Source organism: Triturus cristatus, chromosome 3_1 (assembly GCF_964204655.1).
Source record: "Triturus cristatus chromosome 3_1, aTriCri1.1, whole genome shotgun sequence".
Classification (NCBI taxonomy): Eukaryota; Metazoa; Chordata; class Amphibia; order Caudata; family Salamandridae; genus Triturus; species Triturus cristatus.
The window spans coordinates 699,925,416-699,947,672 of record NC_140583.1 but is presented as its reverse complement, the minus strand read 5'-3'; the positions used below and the strand labels follow the sequence as shown (position 1 = coordinate 699,947,672).

The following is a 22,257-nucleotide window of genomic DNA, read 5'->3' as shown; positions in this document are numbered from 1 at the left end:
CTTGCGACACAACTTCAGCACTGCGCCAACCTTATGCCAGCAGATACGTCACGCATCTGCTTGTCCTTGCGCCACGATGCACCGCATTGTAAATGCGGCGGCGCAAGGGCAAACTTGCGTGACGCATCTTCCCTGGCGCATCCATGCTGATTTGCAGGGATGCGCCAGGGAACATAAATCTGCCCCTAAGTTTCTGCTTAAAGAGACCTCACCTGTCCAAGAGATAATTGGCTTTCATAATGCTGCAGGATTGCATGGATCCTTCGTCCTGGGGATAATGGTCCCTTTCAAATTACTCTATTGGAAGAAATTAGGTTTGGAGGACTTATTACCACTCTTCTCTAAAGTAGACACTTTCCCCCGGTACCTCAGGCTTCTCCGCCTTGCGGATACTGAACTTCCTGCGAAACGTAAGCCTCGAAGGCCACGCTGAATTGCGTGTCTCGGGGACCGACCTCTTCTTTCTATTTCTTTTCCTTGTTTTTAATCATAGACTGTGGACAAGGACTGGGGGGGGGAGGGGGGGGGTTAACGGGGAGGTCTGATTTGGGGGTTTTGCGTTGGCTGTTATGGGCCCTTGTTGTTGACCGCTCCTCGCATCTTACTTAGTAATGCTACTGTGACCGGCATTCATTGTCTGTACTGTAAAAACGTGGTTAGTTCCCGAGCATAGGCAAGGTCAAAATGTCCAGTGTAATTGAAACAATTGACAAATTGAAGTTCAATCCTTTGGTGTGAGGATTTATCTTTTCTTTATTTTCTCAGTTGTCCTGATCACATATTCCACAGCATCACATCAGAAGTGCATGCGGCCAACACGTGTTTCGTCTCGGGGTAATACAACCCCCACGACTTCCTCAGGGCTACAAACAAAGATAGAAAACCTTTTTTCAATTGTAAAGAAATCATCATACATCCGTGAAGTAACACATTCGTGATAGACCAAGGAACGACCTTAAGAACCCGAAACTTCTCAGTGGGTAATCACTGCAGGATGTTTAAAAGTGAATTAAAGCAAATCCCATCACGTAAGAATTGTGACGAAAAGTGAAAATACAAGATGTGCGTCTTAGCATAGAGCAGAAACCGGAGAAGGAGAACAGATAGAAGACACCCTGATATAAGGAGTGTAGAAAGTATTGAAGCGGTCTCACCCTAGATGTATCTATAAATTTGAATACTCAGTTTAATATGGTGTGACCCTGAAATATACCATGAAACAGTGAAAGAAAATACCTCGTAAGAAACCGACGCAGTAACCCCAAATTCCGCATAGAGGTACCGTGAATAAAAGCCCGATGGGCAATTTATAATGTATAAAACACTCACCCTATAGGTAAAAAGATCAGTAACAAGCAACGAGTACGAAGCAAATATCCAACAGCAAAGGAATACTATTAAATCGTATCCGGAACCTGGAAGGTAAAAGTTATATATATTACCTATCTAGGCAGGGACTGGAATCCACCTAAAATTAGGGAGTATTCTCAAAGTCTCGAACACTGTATGCAGAGGAGTGTGCATATCGTGAAAGGGTCATGTTGTAAAGTCCTCAATGTCTTAAATGGACCCCTAATTAAAATGTCACATAAAAAACTTTAAATATCAAATAATCTAATGAAGCCACACAGGTCACCGTCGAGGCGAAAGAGGGATAGATCTAAATCAAGACAACCCAGTAAGCGCTCCAAATCTAGTAATCACAGTCCAAACAACAGTGTCTAAACAGAATTACCTCCGTTATAGTACGAACAGCACAGTTCCAGGGAGAAAGTGTCACTCGGCCAATATTTTTCTGAAATGTACAAAGTTATCATTATTGACTCTAAAAGCAGTACGCAAAATTACATTATAGGTTAATAGGGTATGACAGGCTAAGTATAGTTCAAACCTCAACTTCAATTCACTTAAGAACTGATACCCAGCTCCCCATATAGTCGGCAAATCCCGGGGTCTATCTAGTGTGGCTGGTATTATACAATCAACAGTCGTCCCTGTGAAGGAGAGTACTCCATTAGTATCTGGGGTCCTGGTGTGTATCAAAGTTAACGAACGCCACAATTTTCCTCGATATGTGCGACGCACGAGCGTGCCTGAGAGTTACAATAAAAAGAGGACTAACCGTGAAGTAAAAAAGTACCAGCGCCAACATGGTTAACCAACTAACGGGTTTAACTGGTGCAAGACTAAGTATAGTTCAAAACTCGACTTAAATTCAATTTAGAGCCGATACCCAGCTCCCCATGCAATCGGCAAATCGCGGGGTCTATCTAGTGTGGCTGGTATTGTAAAATCAACAGTCGTACCTGTGAAGGAGAGTACTCCGTCAGTATCTGGGGTCCTGGTGTGTATCGATGCAAACAAACGCCACATATGCCCTCAATATATGCGAGCGTCCCTGAGAGTAACAATAGAAAGAGGACTAACCGTAAAGTAAAAAGTAACAGCGCCGACATGGTTAACCAACTAACGGGTATGACTGGTAAAAGACACCGCCATCTTGGACGATCAAAATCATCATCAACAATATAAAAATCAATATTAGTATCTGTTCAGATATCTCCTCGACGGACCCTGTACCAAAATCCCATATTTGGGGGAGAAAGTGATCTAGTCATCGCTATCAGTGCGATGTCACATGTGCCTAAAAAATATATATAGAAACTGGTAATTGATTACCGAATCAAAAACTATAAAACTATCAATACTGAGTGTCATGTAGGATAAGACCCTAAAAAAAAAAACCCTGATGCTACTATCATCGATGTCATCTCAAAATGTCAGTGTTGATAACATTCTAATCCGTAATAGTAGAGCGCGCCCTATATCAAAGTTGCGTACATGTGGACTCAAGACCCTATAAGGGTATCTCAGAAGCTACATCTCTTATTTAGATTGAGTCTGGCTAAAAAATGTTAGATTCAGAGAGATTCCTAAGGATTTAAGGAATTATACGGAGAAATCCATAGGAGGAGACTGGTAGGGAGAAGGAGAGTCAGTATACTGTCAGAACATATATTAAAATGAACAGAGCACTCGTCCCAATAGGATCACCAAAAAGAGTGTCAGAAATTGTGACAGAGTATGAAGAGCACCCTAGTCTATAGTAACATAGGTCACAGCAAAAAGTCACCTAATATCGTTTTAAAACCTATAGGGTAACAAGGCATCAGCATATCAATGACCAACAGGGCAGATGTAATACATTAGTATATATAGTAACAATAATGCTCATATGGTGAGGCCCATACATTAAGAGAGTAATATTACAGTCTGAATGGATTTTCAATACAGCAATCACAGTAGTATAAACATAGGTGTTTCGTATACTTTTCAATCATAGATGTAGAAAAAACAGTTAAGCAGAGTCAGGTTAGATAACAAGATAACATGACAAGCTAGACGTCAAACAGTTCGAAAGTGGAACCCCAATCATGTGGGTAGAAAATAATGTAGTTCATGGTCCACATTTATTCCGAGTTCCACCGCATGTAATTTCAAGATCCATCGTGCCTCACACTGTCTAAGCCTCAGTTCCCTGTTGCCACCCCTGGGTTTTTTCTTAACAATTTCAATACCATGGAACTGGAATCCCAAAGAAGCTGTTTGTTTTGAGCATGTAGATGCATGACTACCTATGGGGTATCTGATGTCAAGGTTTTTTAAAGCTCGAAAATGTTCTGTCATACGTTCCTTGAGAGGACGTATAGTGCTCCCCACATATATCATATTACACTTACATTCGATCACATAGACAACATATTTTGTTAAGCAATCAATATGGTCATGGATCCGAAAGTTACGTGATCCGTTGTAAGCGAATTCTTTTGTTCCTTTCTTGGTAAACCTACACATACTACAATTACCACACGCGTAGGAACCCAAATTGAGTAAATCAAGCCATGTACTCCTAGTTTGAGTTTGTTTGGGGTAACTCGGGCTGATCATGCTCTGGATAGTACGACCTCTCCTATAGGTTATACTAGGAGATGTCGGGATGTATTGTTGTAGTGTTTTGTCTGCTCCAAGTAATGGCCAGTTGTTTTTAAGGATGGTATAAACTTTGTGTGACCATGGATGATAATTGGTCACAAGTCTGACCAAAGGTTTGGTGTTTTTCTTATCGGCTCTAAATTGAATTTAAGTCGAGTTTTGAACTATACTTAGTCTTTCACCAGTTAAACCCGTTAGTTGGTTAACCATGTTGGCGCTGGTACTTTTTTACTTCACGGTTAGTCCTCTTTTTATTGTAACTCTCAGGCACGCTCGTGCGTCGCACATATCGAGGAAAATTGTGGCGTTCGTTAGCTTTGATACACACCAGGACCCCAGATACTAATGGAGTACTCTCCTTCACAGGGACGACTGTTGATTGTATAATACCAGCCACACTAGATAGACCCCGGGATTTGCCGACTATATGGGGAGCTGGGTATCAGTTCTTAAGTGAATTGAAGTTGAGGTTTGAACTATACTTAGCCTGTCATACCCTATTAACCTATAATGTAATTTTGCGTACTGCTTTTAGAGTCAATAATGATAACTTTGTACATTTCAGAAAAATATTGGCCGAGTGACACTTTCTCCCTGGAACTGTGCTGTTCGTACTATAACGGAGGTAATTCTGTTTAGACACTGTTGTTTGGACTGTGATTACTAGATTTGGAGCGCTTACTGGGTTGTCTTGATTTAGATCTATCCCTCTTTCGCCTCGACGGTGACCTGTGTGGCTTCATTAGATTATTTGATATTTAAAGTTTTTTATGTGACATTTTAATTAGGGGTCCATTTAAGACATTGAGGACTTTACAACATGACCCTTTCACGATATGCACACTCCTCTGCATACAGTGTTCGAGACTTTGAGAATACTCCCTAATTTTAGGTGGATTCCAGTCCCTGCCTAGATAGGTAATATATATAACTTTTACCTTCCAGGTTCCGGATACGATTTAATAGTATTCCTTTGCTGTTGGATATTTGCTTCGTACTCGTTGCTTGTTACTGATCTTTTTACCTATAGGGTGAGTGTTTTATACATTATAAATTGCCCATCGGGCTTTTATTCACGGTACCTCTATGCGGAATTTGGGGTTACTGCGTCGGTTTCTTACGAGGTATTTTCTTTCACTGTTTCATGGTATATTTCAGGGTCACACCATATTAAACTGAGTATTCAAATTTATAGATACATCTAGGGTGAGACCGCTTCAATACTTTCTACACTCCTTATATCAGGGTGTCTTCTATCTGTTCTCCTTCTCCGGTTTCTGCTCTATGCTAAGACGCACATCTTGTATTTTCACTTTTCGTCACAATTCTTACGTGATGGGATTTGCTTTAATTCACTTTTAAACATCCTGCAGTGATTAGCCACTGAGAAGTTTCGGGTTCTTAAGGTCGTTCCTTGGTCTATCACTAATGTGTTACTTCACGGATGTATGATGATTTCTTTACAATTGAAAAAAGGTTTTCTATCTTTGTTTGTAGCCCTGAGGAAGTCGTGGGGGTTGTATTACCCCAAGACGAAACACGTGTTGGCCGCATGCACTTCTGATGTGATGCTGTGGAATATGTGATCAGGACAACTGAGAAAATAAAGAAAAGATAAATCCTCACACCAAAGGATTGAACTTCAATTTGTCAATTGTTTCAATTACACTGGACATTTTGACCTTGCCTATGCTCGGGAACTAACCACGTTTTTACATGTTTATCGTCAATTACTTGTTTAATTGAAGATTTGGGGACTCTTTGTGGTTGCTTCCCCTTGTTCCCTTGAGCACTCTTCACATGACCATTAATTTGAGATATACTTTATTTTGATTTTGCGCAATTTACAACCTAGCCACAATTTGTGAATGCAGCATTGTCTGTACTGCGCTGTCTTTCAGGAGCATGAGGTCCTGTTGTTTGTTCTTGGTTTCTTTAAAATCAACAAAACAGATTTAAACCATAAAGTAGACACTTTCTCCACAAGTGTAACAAGGTGGTGCTCTGGAGTTGGGTGGTAATAGAAGACCGTAATTTGTACCAAAAGTAGTAAATTTTACATCAGAAATGGAAAGTCCTTCAGCAACATTACTTCATTCACAGTGGTAGTTTGGAAGGGGTCGTTCTGCTGAAAGATTCTCTGTATGTGGAGAGTCCTACAACAGAGGATTAACCATTTTCTCCAAAAATCATAATATTTTCTCTTACCATTCAACTTTAAATCTTCAGAGACTATTTTGGTTTACCTTCACAGTTCAACTTTCGCCTGACTGTGTGTGTTGAACAAAAAAGCACTTTTGGAGTCCCACTAAGAGAGGGGCTTAGGTTCCACTCACAATTTGGTCACTCTGAGTACAGGATTTGATTGGGATGCATGTACTTTTTGACTTGTGGCAAAGTTTATAGTTTATGCAGTACAACTGAGTTGGTCATGGTGGCAAGCCAACAATCATGACATAGGCCTGATCAGTTTATAATGAAATGTTATGATAAAGACAGTAGGCCTGAGGTATTTATTGTGAAATGCATGTTAAAGTTGATAGGCAGGTGTGAATTGTTATTACTCTATATTAAAGCCTACAGATAGGTATTTTGTTGCTTGAAATCTCACAAATTACTGTAGTGGGCAAGGGTTTGGATGATGGACGCCCACCTTTTACAAACCATGGGCGTTTCACTGTGATGATTTTTGTAGGTCCTGTCGAGTGGGGCTGTGTATTCTTTGCAAGCTGTATTTATATAGATATTTGTCATTTTATAACTGTACAAATGATGGTTGGCAGTTATTTTGAGCTGTTATGACAAAGCCAATAGGCCTGACCTACTAATTGTGAAGATAATGTTTTAAAGAGAATAGGCTTTCAAAGATGGATTGTTAACATACTATGCTAAAGCTTGAGGGCTAGTACTTATTACATAGAATTTCACAGATGAGTATAGTAGGAAAGGGTTATAGTGTTGGTGATCCATGAAATGTTATAACAAAGTCATTAGGGATACTTATTGTGAAAAGCCTACATTGTAGACAATAGGCTTTTGAGGATGGATTATTATTACACTATGTTAAAGCCTGTAGGCAGGTGCTTTACTAAACCATGAGTATAGCGAGAAACCTTGGTAAACCCTGTTGGGAGTGATACTATTTTGCTTCACCAACTGTACTTGTGTTTACATTTGCAGGTTTATTACTGCATGCCTGAGGGTTGCTTTGTTTGCTATCTTATGCTTAGTACAGCAGGCCTCAGTTGGCTATGGTGACAAAACAATGATAACAGCTATTGGCATGGTTTATGTGCGGGGAAATGTTGCGCCAAATGCCATAGTCTGGCCTGTTTATTAGGAAAAGCTATTATAAAGACAGTGGGTCTGGCTTATTTATTGTGACAAGCATATGGTTACTCCAGTAGGGCTCTAAACAGTGATTTTCTATCACATTATTTGCAGGCTGTAGACAGGGTTTTGGTTACATGTAATCTCACAGATTACCATTGTAGGGAAGGGTTATGGTGTTGGTCACCCACATTGACAATTCCCGGAAACAGAATTTCACTGTGACGATTCTTGTTCAGCCCTATTGAGAGGGGCTGTATATTGTTTTGCCAACTGTCATTTTATACATAATATTTGAGAAACGAATGCCCGCTGAATGTCAGCTTCTACATGTCTGTAGGCCTGAGCTGTATGTAGTGCCAAGCCGTTGGTAAAGGGTGGAGGCCTTATCAGTTCACTGAGAAAATGTATGCCAGATTCCTTATGTGTGATTTGTTTATAATGAAAAGTTAAGACAAAGCAAGTAGGTGTTACTTATCTTTGAAAGAATAGGTAGCGGCAGGCCCCTTTTAAAGGTGCTTTGTAATACTCTGTGCTAATGTTGGGAGGCAGTAATTTTGTTACATGGAATCTTTAGATTACTGTGGTAGGCGGGGGTTTTGGTGCTGGTGACCCACTTGAACATACAATGGAGATAGACGATTTGCACTACGGTAATCATTATTAGGCGATATTAGTAGAGATTTTGTATTGTATTGATAACTGTATTTTGTGCATATTTGTATTTTTCTATGGTACACATAATGGCTGCTTTTTGGAAGGCTTATGAACCAACACAGTAGGTATGAGTTTCTCATGGTGACAAGCCATTTATAAAGGTTATATGCTTGATTGTTTATCAGGAAATTTTCGATAAAGGCAGCAGGCCTGACATACTGACTGCGAAAAGCATATGTGAAGTTAAGTAGGAATTTAAGGGTAGATTGTTATTACTCTGTGTCAAAGCCTACATTTAGTTATTTTGATACATGGAATCTCACAGATTACCATAGTAGTCAAGCATTTGGCGTTGGTTACCCCCTCTGACAAACCGTCTTTATAGAAGATTTTTTCTGTCAGAACCTTTGTTAGGCTCTCTTAGGATAGATAGTATTTTGCTTTGCCAACCATAATTTTCTGTACTGTGTAATTTTATGACGGTATGCCTGATGCTTGCCTTGTGGGAAAGCTTATGCTCTGTATAGGAGGCCTTAGTTGGTTATGGTGATAAGCAATTGATAACAACTGCACGTCTAACTGGTTCACTAACAAAAAAAATTTCCGTTGTCTGTTGAAAAGTTTGAGTCCATCTTTAGTATACATATTGCAGTTTTCTAGTGAAATGTTATTAAGAATACTGTTTCCCTTACACATTTTTTGGCATTGTGCCCCCTCGCCAATCCGGTTGATTTAAACAAAAAATATAAATATAACAGTATAACATTATATGGTCCCAAAAAGCACACTGCTTCTTTTTATTCCGTTTTTAAACAACAGAACTCCTTCACCTATATGCACAGAGATTTGTTTCACTGAGTACAAGTATACTTATAAAATCTCGCATTACATACTGTACCTAACTCCTGCATTCCATCCTGCCGGTCTTTTTCCACGACATTCTTCAATTTCTATGAAACAATTTGTGAAGAACATCACTATTAACATAAAAAGTCTTTAACTTTTAATAAAATAACTGATTTAAAATGACTAACATATTTTTGTCAAGGGCTACCGTCCAAGGAATGTATATCTTATTTGACATTAAACTGGCAACTTGGGCGGCTATTTTTGATAGTAAATGTTTTTTAACAAGGTTGTTTTTCATTAATGTGGCTGAAAGGTAGAGACATTCTAAGATCCATGCCAGTCATATGTACAGAAAACAGATGCTATTTCAAAGAAAGAATATTGACCCTTAAATTCTTGTTTATCAGTGTTGCATTACTACTATTGTGTACTTTCAATTAGACATATGAAAATAGCTTAGTTTGCCAAATTCATTGACTCCCTTTTACTCGTTGAGATATTGTTTATTCATGAAAGGACAGGAAAGGAAAAATGACTTACTTTGAATCGTAGTTAGCCATACTGTGAATCTTCATTGATGCCATAAACTTTTACATGGGTCAACCCATATGCGGGATCCCAGAACACTTTTATTGGTCTGACTTGACAGTATTTAGCTGTCTGCTAAACTCTTTTAATCAAAAAATGCATTAGATATATATGAATATATGACATCTCAATGCATGCATTCACAACACATGCCTTTACAACGCAGTTGTTACAACGACCGCGTTGTTACCACGCTTGCCATTACCTCGCAAGTCGTATCAACGACTTGCTGTAGGGGCAGTGCTCGACATAGGAATTGTAATAATTACTCTTCCTACTCCAGTTTGTGCAACAGCAGGGAAGGTGTTGGATTTTAAATCTAACACATTCCCTGGTGTTGTACGCCCGCTACAGCAATTCATTGATACCACTTGCGATGTAATGGCACACCTGGTAACAACTAAGCCATGCGTTGTGGAAACAGCGATGTAAACACTGTTATATATATGCATCTATACACACAATAAGACCTTTAGTCCGCCGTCCTCCACTACTGATCTGTTCAAGTACCTTTCACATATTACTTCTGCCCAGACAAACAGTTAAAACATACTGAGGATTGCAACACCCCAATGCAGCTCCTTCAGGGCCCTCACTGGAACACACAGGGGAAGGGCAGTGCCTGTCTAGTCACTTTAAGGAATGCCCTGAGGGCAATTTTAGATGCAATAGACACGGGAGACACAAATACATTGGACAAAAAAAAAGAGTCATGAATGCAGAGAATAGATGAGCTTCCAGCTAATTTGCCTCTAGAATAGGGGACACCCTTAGAGCACATGGAGACGTGAATAGAAAGTCAGAGGACTCTCTGCCTTTAATTGTCGGGGTCTCTGTTAGAAACTAATTTCCCTACACTATATATATTGAAGAACAAAGTGTGGAGTGGCACGGTTCAGAACTCCTGCAGCTTACAGCCATAGCATCCCACTGATGGCAGAGAAAACTGAAAGACAAGCTGAGGGAGGAGAAGAAAGGCAAAGTCCTTACTCTCCAGTTAAGAAAGTGCAAGTTACAGTGCTGGGGCCTGGGCTGGAGCAAAGACAGTTCCCTACTGTCAAGAAAAACCAGGGGTGCCTGGAAAATGACATCCCTGCCCAAAGGATAAGTATAAGTATTCAGGGCCGGACTGGCCACAGCGGGCACCGGGCATTTCCCGGTGGGCCGCCAGGGCCGGGGCCGGTTTTGGGACCCTGGGGGGCGAATTTTGTTACAGGGTCGTTTCTGCAAAATTGGGCGCTGTAACGAAATCCACCGAAACTGGCCCTGGCAGGCTGCTCGGCCGCACCCCCAACCCCCGGGGGGCTGGCCAAGCACTTTGCCAGGGCAGGTTTTGGTTCCCAGTCCGGCAGTGTAGGTATTGCCCTGGGAGAGGACACTGGCATGGTCCTGCTCACCCTAGGGGCAGTTTACACCCCAGCTTCAGTGCAAACGTTCTGAAAGTTCTCATATTGCAAACTCCGAAATTCAATGTTACTGCCTGTTAGTGGTATCACTCCAGACTTTACCTAGACTGTTTTTGCTAGCTGTAGAACTCTGTGTACTTTACCCCTACTAACCAGGAGTAAAGTGCCTGTGTGTCCTCTATCAACATGATGAAATTGGCAGACCCCTGACTGTCCACTTTAACTTACTCTTAGGTTCTTAGTAGATGATACCACAGTGTACCAAGGGCCTGTAAGTTAAAAGTCATAAGTCGCTGCAGCACTCATTGTGCCATCCACTGTAATGACAAGGTAAATATGACTGCATGCCTAACACCAGCAATCTGTCTGTGTGAGTTTAAACTGCAAATTACCCAATTTTGACAAGCGCAAACCCTGCTTTTAAATATTCATAAGTCACCCCTAAGTAGGCCTTGCATGACCATAAGGCAGGTGCATGATTTTTAAAAGTAGGGCATGTGAAGGTTTACGGTTAAACACGTCCTTATAGTGAAAAAACCCTCAAAGATATTTTCACTGTAGCAGGGTTAGGGCCTAATTCACAAAGGGCCCCCGCACTCGTGGTGGAGGCCTTGCAGTCGTGGGGGAGTCTCGGCACTCAGGGCGGAATCACCGCAATGCGTTGCAGAGATTCTGCTGCGAGAACAGAGACTCTCCCACGACAGTGGGGCCTCTGCCACAAATATGGAGGCACTCTGTGAATCAGGCCCTCAGTTGTTACATAGGAAAATACAATTTTATATTTAATATTGCTATCTCCGCCTAGGAAACTGTTCATTTCTGTTCTCTGGAATATTTATTACAAACCCAGTTCATTGGCAAAGTTGGATTCTTAATAAGTGTTTTAGGACAGGTGCTTTTAGAAAAGTTACCAGCTTCCTGCCAAAAGCCTCTAGATGTCCATTTGCATGAGTATCCAGCTATCACCCAGGATCTGAATAACACCCCTGATGGGATGTGAAATTACTCCCTGAAGTGAGATAAAGGCTTTGGGTGTGGGGAGGTGGTCTACGGCTCACCAGCCAAACTGAATCCAGGAACTTATTAACTTCAAAAGGTGCTAACGTGTAACAGACATATATAGCTAACACCTGTGCCTGCCTCCTTTCTTTTTCCCCATAGCCAGTTAGGCATAAGGTGGAGTAGGAGTGAAGCTGCCCCGAAAAGTGGTTTAGTCTTATCACCGGGGAGGGGATGCTCATTTCCCCGGTCACATCTCTGCAGGGGGGATGAAAGGTTCTGCCATGCTGGTTTTGGGCAAAGAGGGGCCCTGTGGGTTTGTTTACAGAAAACACACAGGAATCAAGGCAAAAGGGGGTAGTCACCCCAGGGAACCTCTTCCCCATTGGCCAGGGAGTGGCCAGGAGTTACCTCCGCCTATGAGCTGGCACAGGGTATACATGTGGCACCCACTGTACCCTTTAGAGAACACTGCTGGACCTGAGGAAGATTCAAAAGAGGTTTGCCCTGCAGTCTGAAGACCTGTGTTGACTGGACATGCTCCCACACAGGACTCCAGAAGTGACTCCAAGGGCCAGAGGTCTAACATATAAAGAGGGGAAGACAAGTTGGTCGATCCATCATACGACCACAGCATCCCTTCATAATTTAAAACCCTATCAAATAGGATTTGAGGCTTCATTTTTTTGTTTAAATTTGTTTTATTGATTTTCACATTTGTATCACATAGCAGGTCATGCATCTAACATCACAATTACATTTTTACACAATAATGCTTCTGAGCAGATATACAACATAGTTTTTCTCAACAATGAATACCAGAGTCTCGCTCATTATTGTAACAGTAGTTGCGAAGTCCTAATGAGTATGGGGCAGATTTACAAGAAAGTGACGCATCTGTAGAGATGCGTCACTTTCCCTGCGCCACCATGCAAAACCCTTGCGTCATCATGGATGCGCCGTAATTACAATACGGCGCACCATGGCGCAAAGATTGACAGATGCGTCAGAAATTCTGACGCATCTGTTGATGGAAAAGTCACGCATTGCTGGAGTTGTGTCGCAAGCACGGCGCAACTCCAGCAATGCGTGTTGCGGTCTATTCCCAATACACTGTGTCACTCCTTACGCCTGCTTCAAGCAGGCGTAAGTTTTGATGCAGTGGCGTCCTAAAAGTCATGCAGTGAAATCTTGTAGATTTCACTGCGTCACTTTTATGAGGCTTTACTGCGTGGGAACGCCTACCCTGCATACATTGGGGCAGATTAATGAGCCCCTTGCGCCTCATTTACGCCGCCGTTGCATCACTTTTGTGACGCAGTGGCGGCACAAATCCTGCGCCATGCTGTGGGGTATTTACAACGTGACGCATCTGGGAGATGCGTCACGTTGTAAATCCCTGCGCCAGCAGTAGGCGTACCTGTGCGGGGGGGCGTTCCGTCGCAGGAACGCCTTCTAAAAGTGGCTGAGTGAAATCTACAAGATTTCACTCAGTCACTTTTGAGCCCATGCTGCGTCAAAACCCTGCGCCTGCTTGAAGCAGGCGTAAGGATTGACGCAGCATTGTAATGATAGGGCACCCCCGAGCCTTGCTGGAGCTTGCGACGCAACTCCAGCAATGCGCCGCCTTTCCGACTGGAGATGCGTCACGCATCTGCCCATCCGAGTGCCACGGTGCGCCGCATTGTAAATGCGGCGCATCAATGGTGGCGCAAGGGTGGGTAGATGCGCCGCAACTCTTCTGGCGCATCTCTGCTGATCAGCAGAGATGCGCCAGACGTCATAAATCTGCCCCATTATATCTGACACAGGTATAATGTCATGCAGGGCTTTACAATGTGACGTATCTCCCTAGATGCGTCACATTGTAAATGGGCCGCAACTTTTACGCTGCCGATGCGTCACAAAAGTGACGCAACATCAGCGCAAAAATTAACGCAAGGGGCTTGTAAATCTGCCCCTATATATTTGAAAGAAAAGCTACATAACATTGGTGTAACAGGGAAAATAGCACACGTGCCCTTACTCTCAGAGTTGAGTCATTAAATCGGTTCACCACACTAGCCATCCTAAATCACGATTCCATGTTGTCTACCCAGTCTCTCTTGCTCGCAGCACTTGATTGTGTGTTAACCTGAACATAAACCTCCATCTAGGCCCCCCCTTTAATAGTATATGTTTGCTGTGTTGTTTACCCTGGATAAGAGTCAGGGGGAGCGCCAGAGGATTTGAGGCTTCATTGTGGATGCTGACCTGGCATATCCAGTCATGGAGTATTTCTGTGGTGTGATAAGCGGTAGCACTTAGTTGTGAGCCTGCACGTCCTTGAACGAGACATTTTTGATAGGATTTTCAATTACAAAACAATCCTCAAATGAGTTGCTCCTCTTCTTTGTCTGCTCACATCAAGACGTGAAGCACTTCAACACTTGCTAATTTGCATGCAAGCATCCAATATCTCATCAGGCCATGATCTTCTGAGCAAAATGAGAGCAGCAATTTATTGTGAACTCAGAAGGATGTACCTCTTTCTCTCAAATGACAAGGTTCACAGCCTCTGTTTTTATTAGCAATAGAGACAAAAGATAGTACTAGACACACCACCCTACTTAGACAGTGTACTTGTTTGTTTATGGTCTACCCCTCGAAATTAATATGGATTATTCAGGTCAGCCTGCCTTGACCAAATTACTTACCGCACAGATCACCTTTTCCCTTGTGAGCTGCAATTCACACTCCTCGCAGAAGCCATAAAAGGTATATGCCCCATTATTGACTCTCTCCTGCAAGAAGGTGTTTTGGTCCCTTGCACTTCACCCTGGAATACCCTCATGCGCGCAGTAAATATAAATAACGTGAACCTTTGCCAGATGGTACCCCACAGCATCACTTCATGCAAGATCTTAGGGCAATGAACAAGTTTGTTATTCCCCGTACTCTGGTGGTTCCCAATCCTTCTACAGTGCTCACAATTATTAATGCTCACTTTACTTTTATGGGTCTGTGCTGTGCATTTTCCTCTTCTCCTGTCCACCCAGGTTCTCAGTTAATATTTGCCTTTAACGGGGGGCGTGGCTTGGACGCCGCAGCAACATGGCGGCTTCTACGTGAGCTCCGTGTGGACGCGGAGCTTCTTTGTTCTTATTTTACCTTCGGACGCTACTTCTTCAAGCTTGGAAGGCGTCTCCGATTTCGTAATGTATCGGTGAGTCGGCATGCCGCAAATGGCGCTTCCAGCATTGTTCTTCGACCTAGGAGCCGCGGCGGCGATTATTTCCTCATAAAAACGCGAGCGCCCGCCATTTTGAATTGCGGTGATCGCGCTCCTGATTTTCTTTTTTTTTTTTCTTCAAAATTCAATGTCCGGCTGTCCATCTGCTTCAATATGCCCTTCCTGTGTCTCTGTGATGAGGACAGCGCAGTGAGTCATTTCTACCGCCTTTCTTCTCCCGTTTCACCAGCTTAAATGATTTTCCACCGTAGCGGCTGTTGTTTCCCTCAGAGATGCGAGCGGCCGCCATTTTGTATTGCTTTTTTGCGGTGCTCGTTTCTTTTTTCAACTTTCTAACTGTGTTTTTACCTGAATAGCTATGGGGTTGAGACTTTTTATGTCTCCAACGATCTTACATGTGGTCTGAAGCTCCTCAAGGGCATTAATAGGCTATATTTTCTGCTGCCTTTTTATACCTACTGCTGCTGCATTGGTTTTTGATGGACTTTACCTCTCAGTCAATATGTGAGTTTTTCCTTCTTATGTTTTTTATGGCGTGAATTTCCTTCACCATTCACGGTCTCCTCAATTATTTACTGATTTTGTGAGATATTTTCTATCCGACATCGTTGTGTCAAGTCCAGTCACGGTGGGGTCTTGTTGAACTGTGTCCTAGTGTCCAAATGGATTAGTTGCTCCGGGATAGACTATATCATATCAGATTTCCAAGCCGTGTTCCTGCTTCTGTGAATTTACTACTATCCCGCGTTAAAGTTACGCTAAGTTTTGTGTTGCTTCTGGATTTCTGTATCCCTGTCTCTCTACTGCTCAAGGATGTCTAACGATCCTCATGCGCCCAGAGCCTCGAGCTCAGGTACAAAACCGAAAAGGCACAAAAACGACCCACCTTCACCGATTTTATCCTCACAAAATCCTGTCCTGGATTCCATCCTAGATGAGGTACGTGGCCTCCAGCCATTCATGTCCGCTACCAATGACAAGCTTAAACAAATTGAGGAAAGATGGATTGTTATGGAAAGTAAGGTACTAGACCTCGAACAACGGGTCAGCGATTTACAGGATATCTCTACAAAGATCCCTTTACTTGAACAAGAAGTTCTTAGACTAAAGCTCCACACAGAGGATCTTGAAAATCGCAATCGCAGAAATAACCTTCGCCTTTTTGGCCTGCCGGAAAATGTTGAAGGGGCTGACCTAGTATCATTCCTAAAGAAATTCCTTTCAGAGCTTCTAGACCTTCAATCTTCATCAAATCCTCTTAACATACAAAGGGCACACCGATTGGGTCGGCTTATACCATCTGCTAACAGACCGTGTGGAATTATAATGCTTTTCTTGGAGTTAACCGATCTTATGCAAGTCTTGAAAGCTGTTAGAATCAAACGCCGTCTTACCTGGTCTGGCCATAACATTTTTATATCTCAAGATATTTCTAATGCTACCAATGCCAGACGTAAAGAATTTCTTGCTCTTCGACCTCAGATGCGACAGCTTAACATTCAATATGGAATTCTTCATCCCTGCCTGTGCAAAATCACACATGAGGGTCACACACGCTCCTTCAAGGATCCGGAAAAACTCAAACTTTTTCTTCATAATTTTTCTGCACATGGCATGGACACTGGCTCTTGATTTCCTCCCTATTGATGGATTGTTTCTCTTTATTGATATATTGATCTGCCTGTTTTCCTTCCTTGTTTTTCTATTTTCTTTATACTTGTGAGGTTCTCGTACATTTCATTTTTTTCTTCACCAGTTCTTATGGTGGTCCGTGTCCTTCGGTGTCACTATGCTCCCCGTTCTTAGATCTTCTCTCTTTTTTCAGATCTGGATGTTCTTCCTTGATCTGTCTACTTTTTTCTATCTATTTCTCTTGATGCACTCTTTTTCCTCTTTAATTTATTTCTATTCCCCCTTTCCTCTCTCTTCCTTATTTTTTATCCTGTTTCCTTGTTTTGGTGTTTTTCCTAGGATTTTGTCCTTTGCTTTAGCTATTGAAAATTGTCTTTCTTTCTCTTTTTTTGTCACTCCTGCAGTTCTGTGGTCCTATGTCCGTACGTTCCCCTCCATCCAGAAGTATGGTTAATGTCGTTTCATGGAATGTTCGTGGTCTGGGTCACCCGGTCAAACGTCAGAAGGTATTGTCTCATCTTGCTAAACTTAACACACAGATTGCTTTTTTACAGGAAACCCATTGCAATGACACAGAATCTCTTAAACTTAAACGGCAATGGGTTAACCAGATTGTTTTCTCTCCTGCTACGGATCGACATGGTGGTGTTGCTATTTTGTTTCATAAATCTATTAATGCTCAAATTTTGTCGACTGAATGTGATCAAAATGGTCATTGGGTATTGACTGAGGTTATCATAGATAAGAAGCAAATAGCTTTTTTCAATATCTACGGTCCTGTTAAACCAGACTCGGAATTTTGGCATTCTGTAAAATTGAAACTTCTGTCCATTTCCAATTCCAATATTGTGGTTGGTGGTGACTTCAATAATTGGTTAGACCCGTTCACTGATAGACAATCCAAATGCAAGTTCAAACCTGACAAATCCCACAAATCATTTCAAACTTCCATCTCCTCCCACCCTCTATTTGATTCGTGGAAAACGTGTAACCCTGATACCTCAGAGTTTACGTTCTTTTCACCTGTACACCATACTAGATCTCGAATCGATTATATACTTGTCTCTAAATCATTGTTACCTTGTCTCCTGTCTTCTGACATTGGGTCCATTTTTATATCTGACCATGCTCCTGTCTCCACCCGTATTGATTTATCCCTCACCACTTGTAAACAGGGCAGATGGCGCTTCAATAATTTCCTGTTATCAGATCGTACTTTTATTCTAGAAGCGACTTCCTTTATCAAGGAATTATTTTCCTTTAATAATTCCTTAGACACTTCCTTGCATAACAATTGGGATGCTTTTAAAGCATCTTTTAGAGCCTTCACTATTGCTTATTCCTCAAAGAAGAAAAGGTTACTGCACACCAAAAATAAAGAAACCTTAACCCATATAAAATTACTTGAACATAGTTATTTTTCTTCCAAATCTTCTTCATTATTGCAAGAATTAATAAAAGCTAAATCCACTTTCAATAAGATTATTACCAAGGATGCCTGTAATATTCTCCTTAAGATTAAGTCGAAATATCATGGTGGCCAAAACAAAGCCGGGAAATTGCTTGCTAATTATCTAAAAATTAAATCAGAACGTAAAGTTATTGGTCCCATTCATTCAGAGTCGGATGATACACTCCTCTCATCTGATTCTGATACTATTGCCTCATTTCAATCGTTTTACAAGCTCCTGTATACCGACACTACCAATCCCTCTAAGGAAGATTTTGTCTCTTTTTTCCGTGATATCCCGAAGTCCAAAACCTCCCAAGATGATTTCCAATCCCTGGAAGAAGATATCTCCCTCCAAGAATTGAATGATGCTCTTAAATCTTTGAAGAAAGCAAAGGCTCCTGGCCCTGATGGCTTTTCAATTGAATTAATTTCTGCTTTTTCCTCAATTTTTGCTCCCAAATTACTTGAACTTTTTAATTCTTTTATCTCCAATTCCCTGGCATGTGGCTCTTTTTTGGAAGCTCTTATCGTTGTACTCCCCAAACCTGGTAAAGATCCATCCTATTGCAAAAATGTTCGTCCTATTTCACTAATTAATTATGATTGTAAAATTTTTGCAAAAATATTGGCGTCTCGTTTAGAGAATATTATCCCTATACTCATTAACCCAGACCAAGTTGGTTTTGTTAAAGGTCGATTGGCCTCTGATAATGCCAGGATGTTTTCCAATATTCTTGCCCTTAGTAAAAAATATCCTTCCCCACTAGCTGCTCTATCCTTAGATGCAGAAAAAGCCTTCGACCGTGTTAATTGGGAATTCTTGATTCATACATTACAATGGTTTGGTTTCGGCCCGAAGTTTATTTCTTATGTTAAATTGTTATATACTAATCCTAAAGCTTGTATTTTTGTTAATGGTCTCTTTTCCCCCTATTTTTCCCTTCAAAGAGGTACACGTCAGGGCTGCCCTCTGTCTCCATTACTGTTCCTGTTATGTTTAGAGCCATTTTTGGAACGTATTAGGAATAACCCTCTCATTACCGGTTTCAGTATTAAGTCTACACAAATTAAGCTGTCTGCATATGCTGATGATGTTCTTGTTTATATGTCCAATCCTGAATCCTCCTTACCCCCCTTTTTACAGGAAATCTCATCCTTCGCTAAAGTTTCAGGTTACAAATTAAACTTCTCTAAGACTGAAGTTTTACCCTTAAATCCTTCATGTTACAGATATATGTTTGATATATCTAATTTTGCATGGTGTTCTCAAAAAATTAAATATCTCGGCATCTGGTTCTCCCCCAACATTCGTGATACACTATTTCATAATTTTTCCTCCTTAAAACTTAAAATTACTAATTTGTTAAATCTCTGGTCCCCTCTGTTTCTCTCTTGGTGGGGCAGACTTGATACAATTAAAATGATGATTGTCCCCCAGATTCTATTTATATTGTCAATGCTACCATTTAAAATTCCTAGATATTATTTCTCTCAGATTAATTCGCTATGCTCCAAGTTTCTATGGAATAACAAACATGCACGTATTGCCTTATCTAAACTGATTCGACCTAAAAGTGAGGGAGGGGTAAGATTCCCTGATTTTACTTTATACCATAATGCATTTTTGATTCGTCAATTTTTTGCTTTGTCTAAGGATTTTCAGGATTTACCTAAGCCTCCATGGGTTAATGTTGAAAGCTCACTGTTAAATGATTTTTCAATACGAGATGTTGTTCACATGTCTAACTGTACTTTTATTTCCAAGTATCCTATTTTGAAACATTCTCAAGTTTTGCTGCACACACTTTTTTTTAAGACACTTAACAACTATCAATCCTTTCTAGCGTCATCACTCTGGTTTAACAAATACATCAAATTTCGCCACAAATCATTTTACTACAAACAATGGAAAGAAAAGGGTCTTTTTTATGTACATCAAATGTTTGCCAATAATGTAATTCTTTCCTTCCATCAGTTGCAAGAATCTTTTCAATTGCCTGATTCCTGTATTCAGCAATATGATACTCAGACTTTCCTCTCCCTACCAACTCCTTCTTCCTTTCTTCCTGACTCTTCTTTATATCAAATTTCTAATGACACTATTCCTACTGCCTCTTTCATCTATAAATCTTTATCTTCCCCTACTGTCATTCGGAATAAGTCTAAGGTTGAATTGGAATGGGAACAGGACCTCTCTTTGACTCTATCTATATCACAATGGTACACGTTCTGGCTGAAACTATTTAAGACATCTAAGGCTGCTAATCTCACACAATCCCTATTTTTTATTTATAATAGAGTTGTTATTACTCCTCTCTTGTTACATAAATTCAATCATTCTGTCACAGCATCTTGTTGGTATTGCCTTAATGCTGAAGGTTCTTTATTGCATCTATTATTTTATTGTCCTAAGGTTTATGCTTTCTGGGATGCTATTTGGTCAAAATGTGCTGTGATTTTTTCTCATAAATTACAACTTAATCTTCAAAATGTATTTTTAGGCACTTTGTCGCCAGCTTTTGATACAGTGACTCCTATTTCACCATTACTGGATTTATTTCTTGCTGTGGCCTTTAAAGTTATATTAACTTGTTGGAAAGGCAACTCTAAACTATCCTTTTTACATTGGTGGAACTTTATATGTGATGAACATAGAATCGCCTCTATTCCTCAACCTTGCATTCATCTTCAAATCAAATCTGATTTACTATGGCTTCCCTTTACATCTTTCCTGTCACCAACAACATAATCTTTTTCCTCTCTTCTTCTTTTCCTCTCTTTCTCTCCTTTTCTCTCCTCTCTGTTCTTTTGTTTTCCTTTTCTTTTCCCCTTTTTTGATAAAAAAATAAAAATAAACCTCCTATTTACAGATTTTCCTCATTATCATTATATCCTCAGGATCTTTGTGTCCTATTATAATATAATAATTCTTGTTATTGCCTCTTGTTTTTAGCAACATTACTATCTCTGTTCATAAAGTATATAACCTTTTTCTATGTATCATTTGCTTAATGTATTATCACTATTTTATATTTGCCTGTATGCTTATACTTATGTTCTTTATTGGCTTAATCCATACTTCTAATCCTGTGCTTTCTTATCTTCAATAAAAATTATTTAACTAACATTTGCCTTTAACGACCTTTCCTGCCAGCTTTGTTGTGCGCAATTACGAATGGGTTATTGCAAAAGTCCTACTGTCCCAGATTTTGAAGGAGGACTCTGTCCAGAAGCAGACTGTAAAAGATCACCTGTTGTGCAGTCTCTCTCCCGCGTTTACCGTTTAGACTCCCTGGTTCTACTCACTGAACTGACCAATGAGGGTACAAGGCATCATTGTTGAAACTTCGGTTTTGCCTCCCAGAAGTCACGTGTTTAGGATGTGTCATTTCAGATACCTCCACAGCTATGATCTCTGGTCGCGTACCAGCAGTGCTTGCTATTCTGATGTCTATCACCAAGGGGAACGTATTCCAGTTTCAGTGCATTGATGGATCCTGTCGGTTGTGGATCCCTAATTTCACACTAATAGCCAAACCACTCTTTGCACTCATTGCTGATAGTGACCAGACCCAGTCCGGTGGGCCCTTTCAGAGAGAAGAGACCTTTACCACCCTTAAGCAAGCATTGGCCTAAGCTCCTGCCTTAGGCTGACCCGATTACCAGAAACCATTAATTCTATATTGTAATGAACATAAAGGTGTGGCACATGCATCCCATTCACTGTCATGATTGTGCAAAGAAGAAACTGCAAATGAGACATGGAAACCTTGGTACACCATATAGCGAAGAAGGTGACTCATTATTGTATCACATGAAGGAGAAACAATCCAGGAAGAGTTCTGCAACAGTACAGGAAGCGTGCCAGGCAGTGGTCAGAATGGCTCTTGTAGGGTCTACAGATTTATCACCTTTACAAAGTTAAAATAATCTGCTGGTAATTGTTGACAAAATGTCAGTTTGGCCTTAAACCTTCCCATCTAGGAAAGCAGATTCACTAACAAAGGCAAAGAAACTTTTGTATGATGTTAGTTTACGTTTTCGATTACTGGAATCTGTAGATTCTGGCTGCCACTCTCAATTTGTGGCCTAGGTTTTTAATTATGTGCTGAAACATT

At 40.9% G+C, this 22,257-nt stretch overlaps 1 protein-coding gene across 1 annotated transcript in view; it reads right to left on the bottom strand.

Moving 5' to 3' along the window:
• The window catches only part of LOC146860813 (sperm-specific sodium:proton exchanger-like), a 4,738,575-nt gene that overhangs the window by 1,044,205 nt on the left and 3,672,113 nt on the right, over nt 1–22,257 (bottom strand). The window contains exon 15 of the mRNA XM_085646173.1: nt 8,879–8,930. Within this exon, the coding sequence (XP_085502299.1) occupies nt 8,879–8,930 (52 nt within the window). The remainder of the gene's footprint in view (nt 1–8,878; nt 8,931–22,257) is intronic.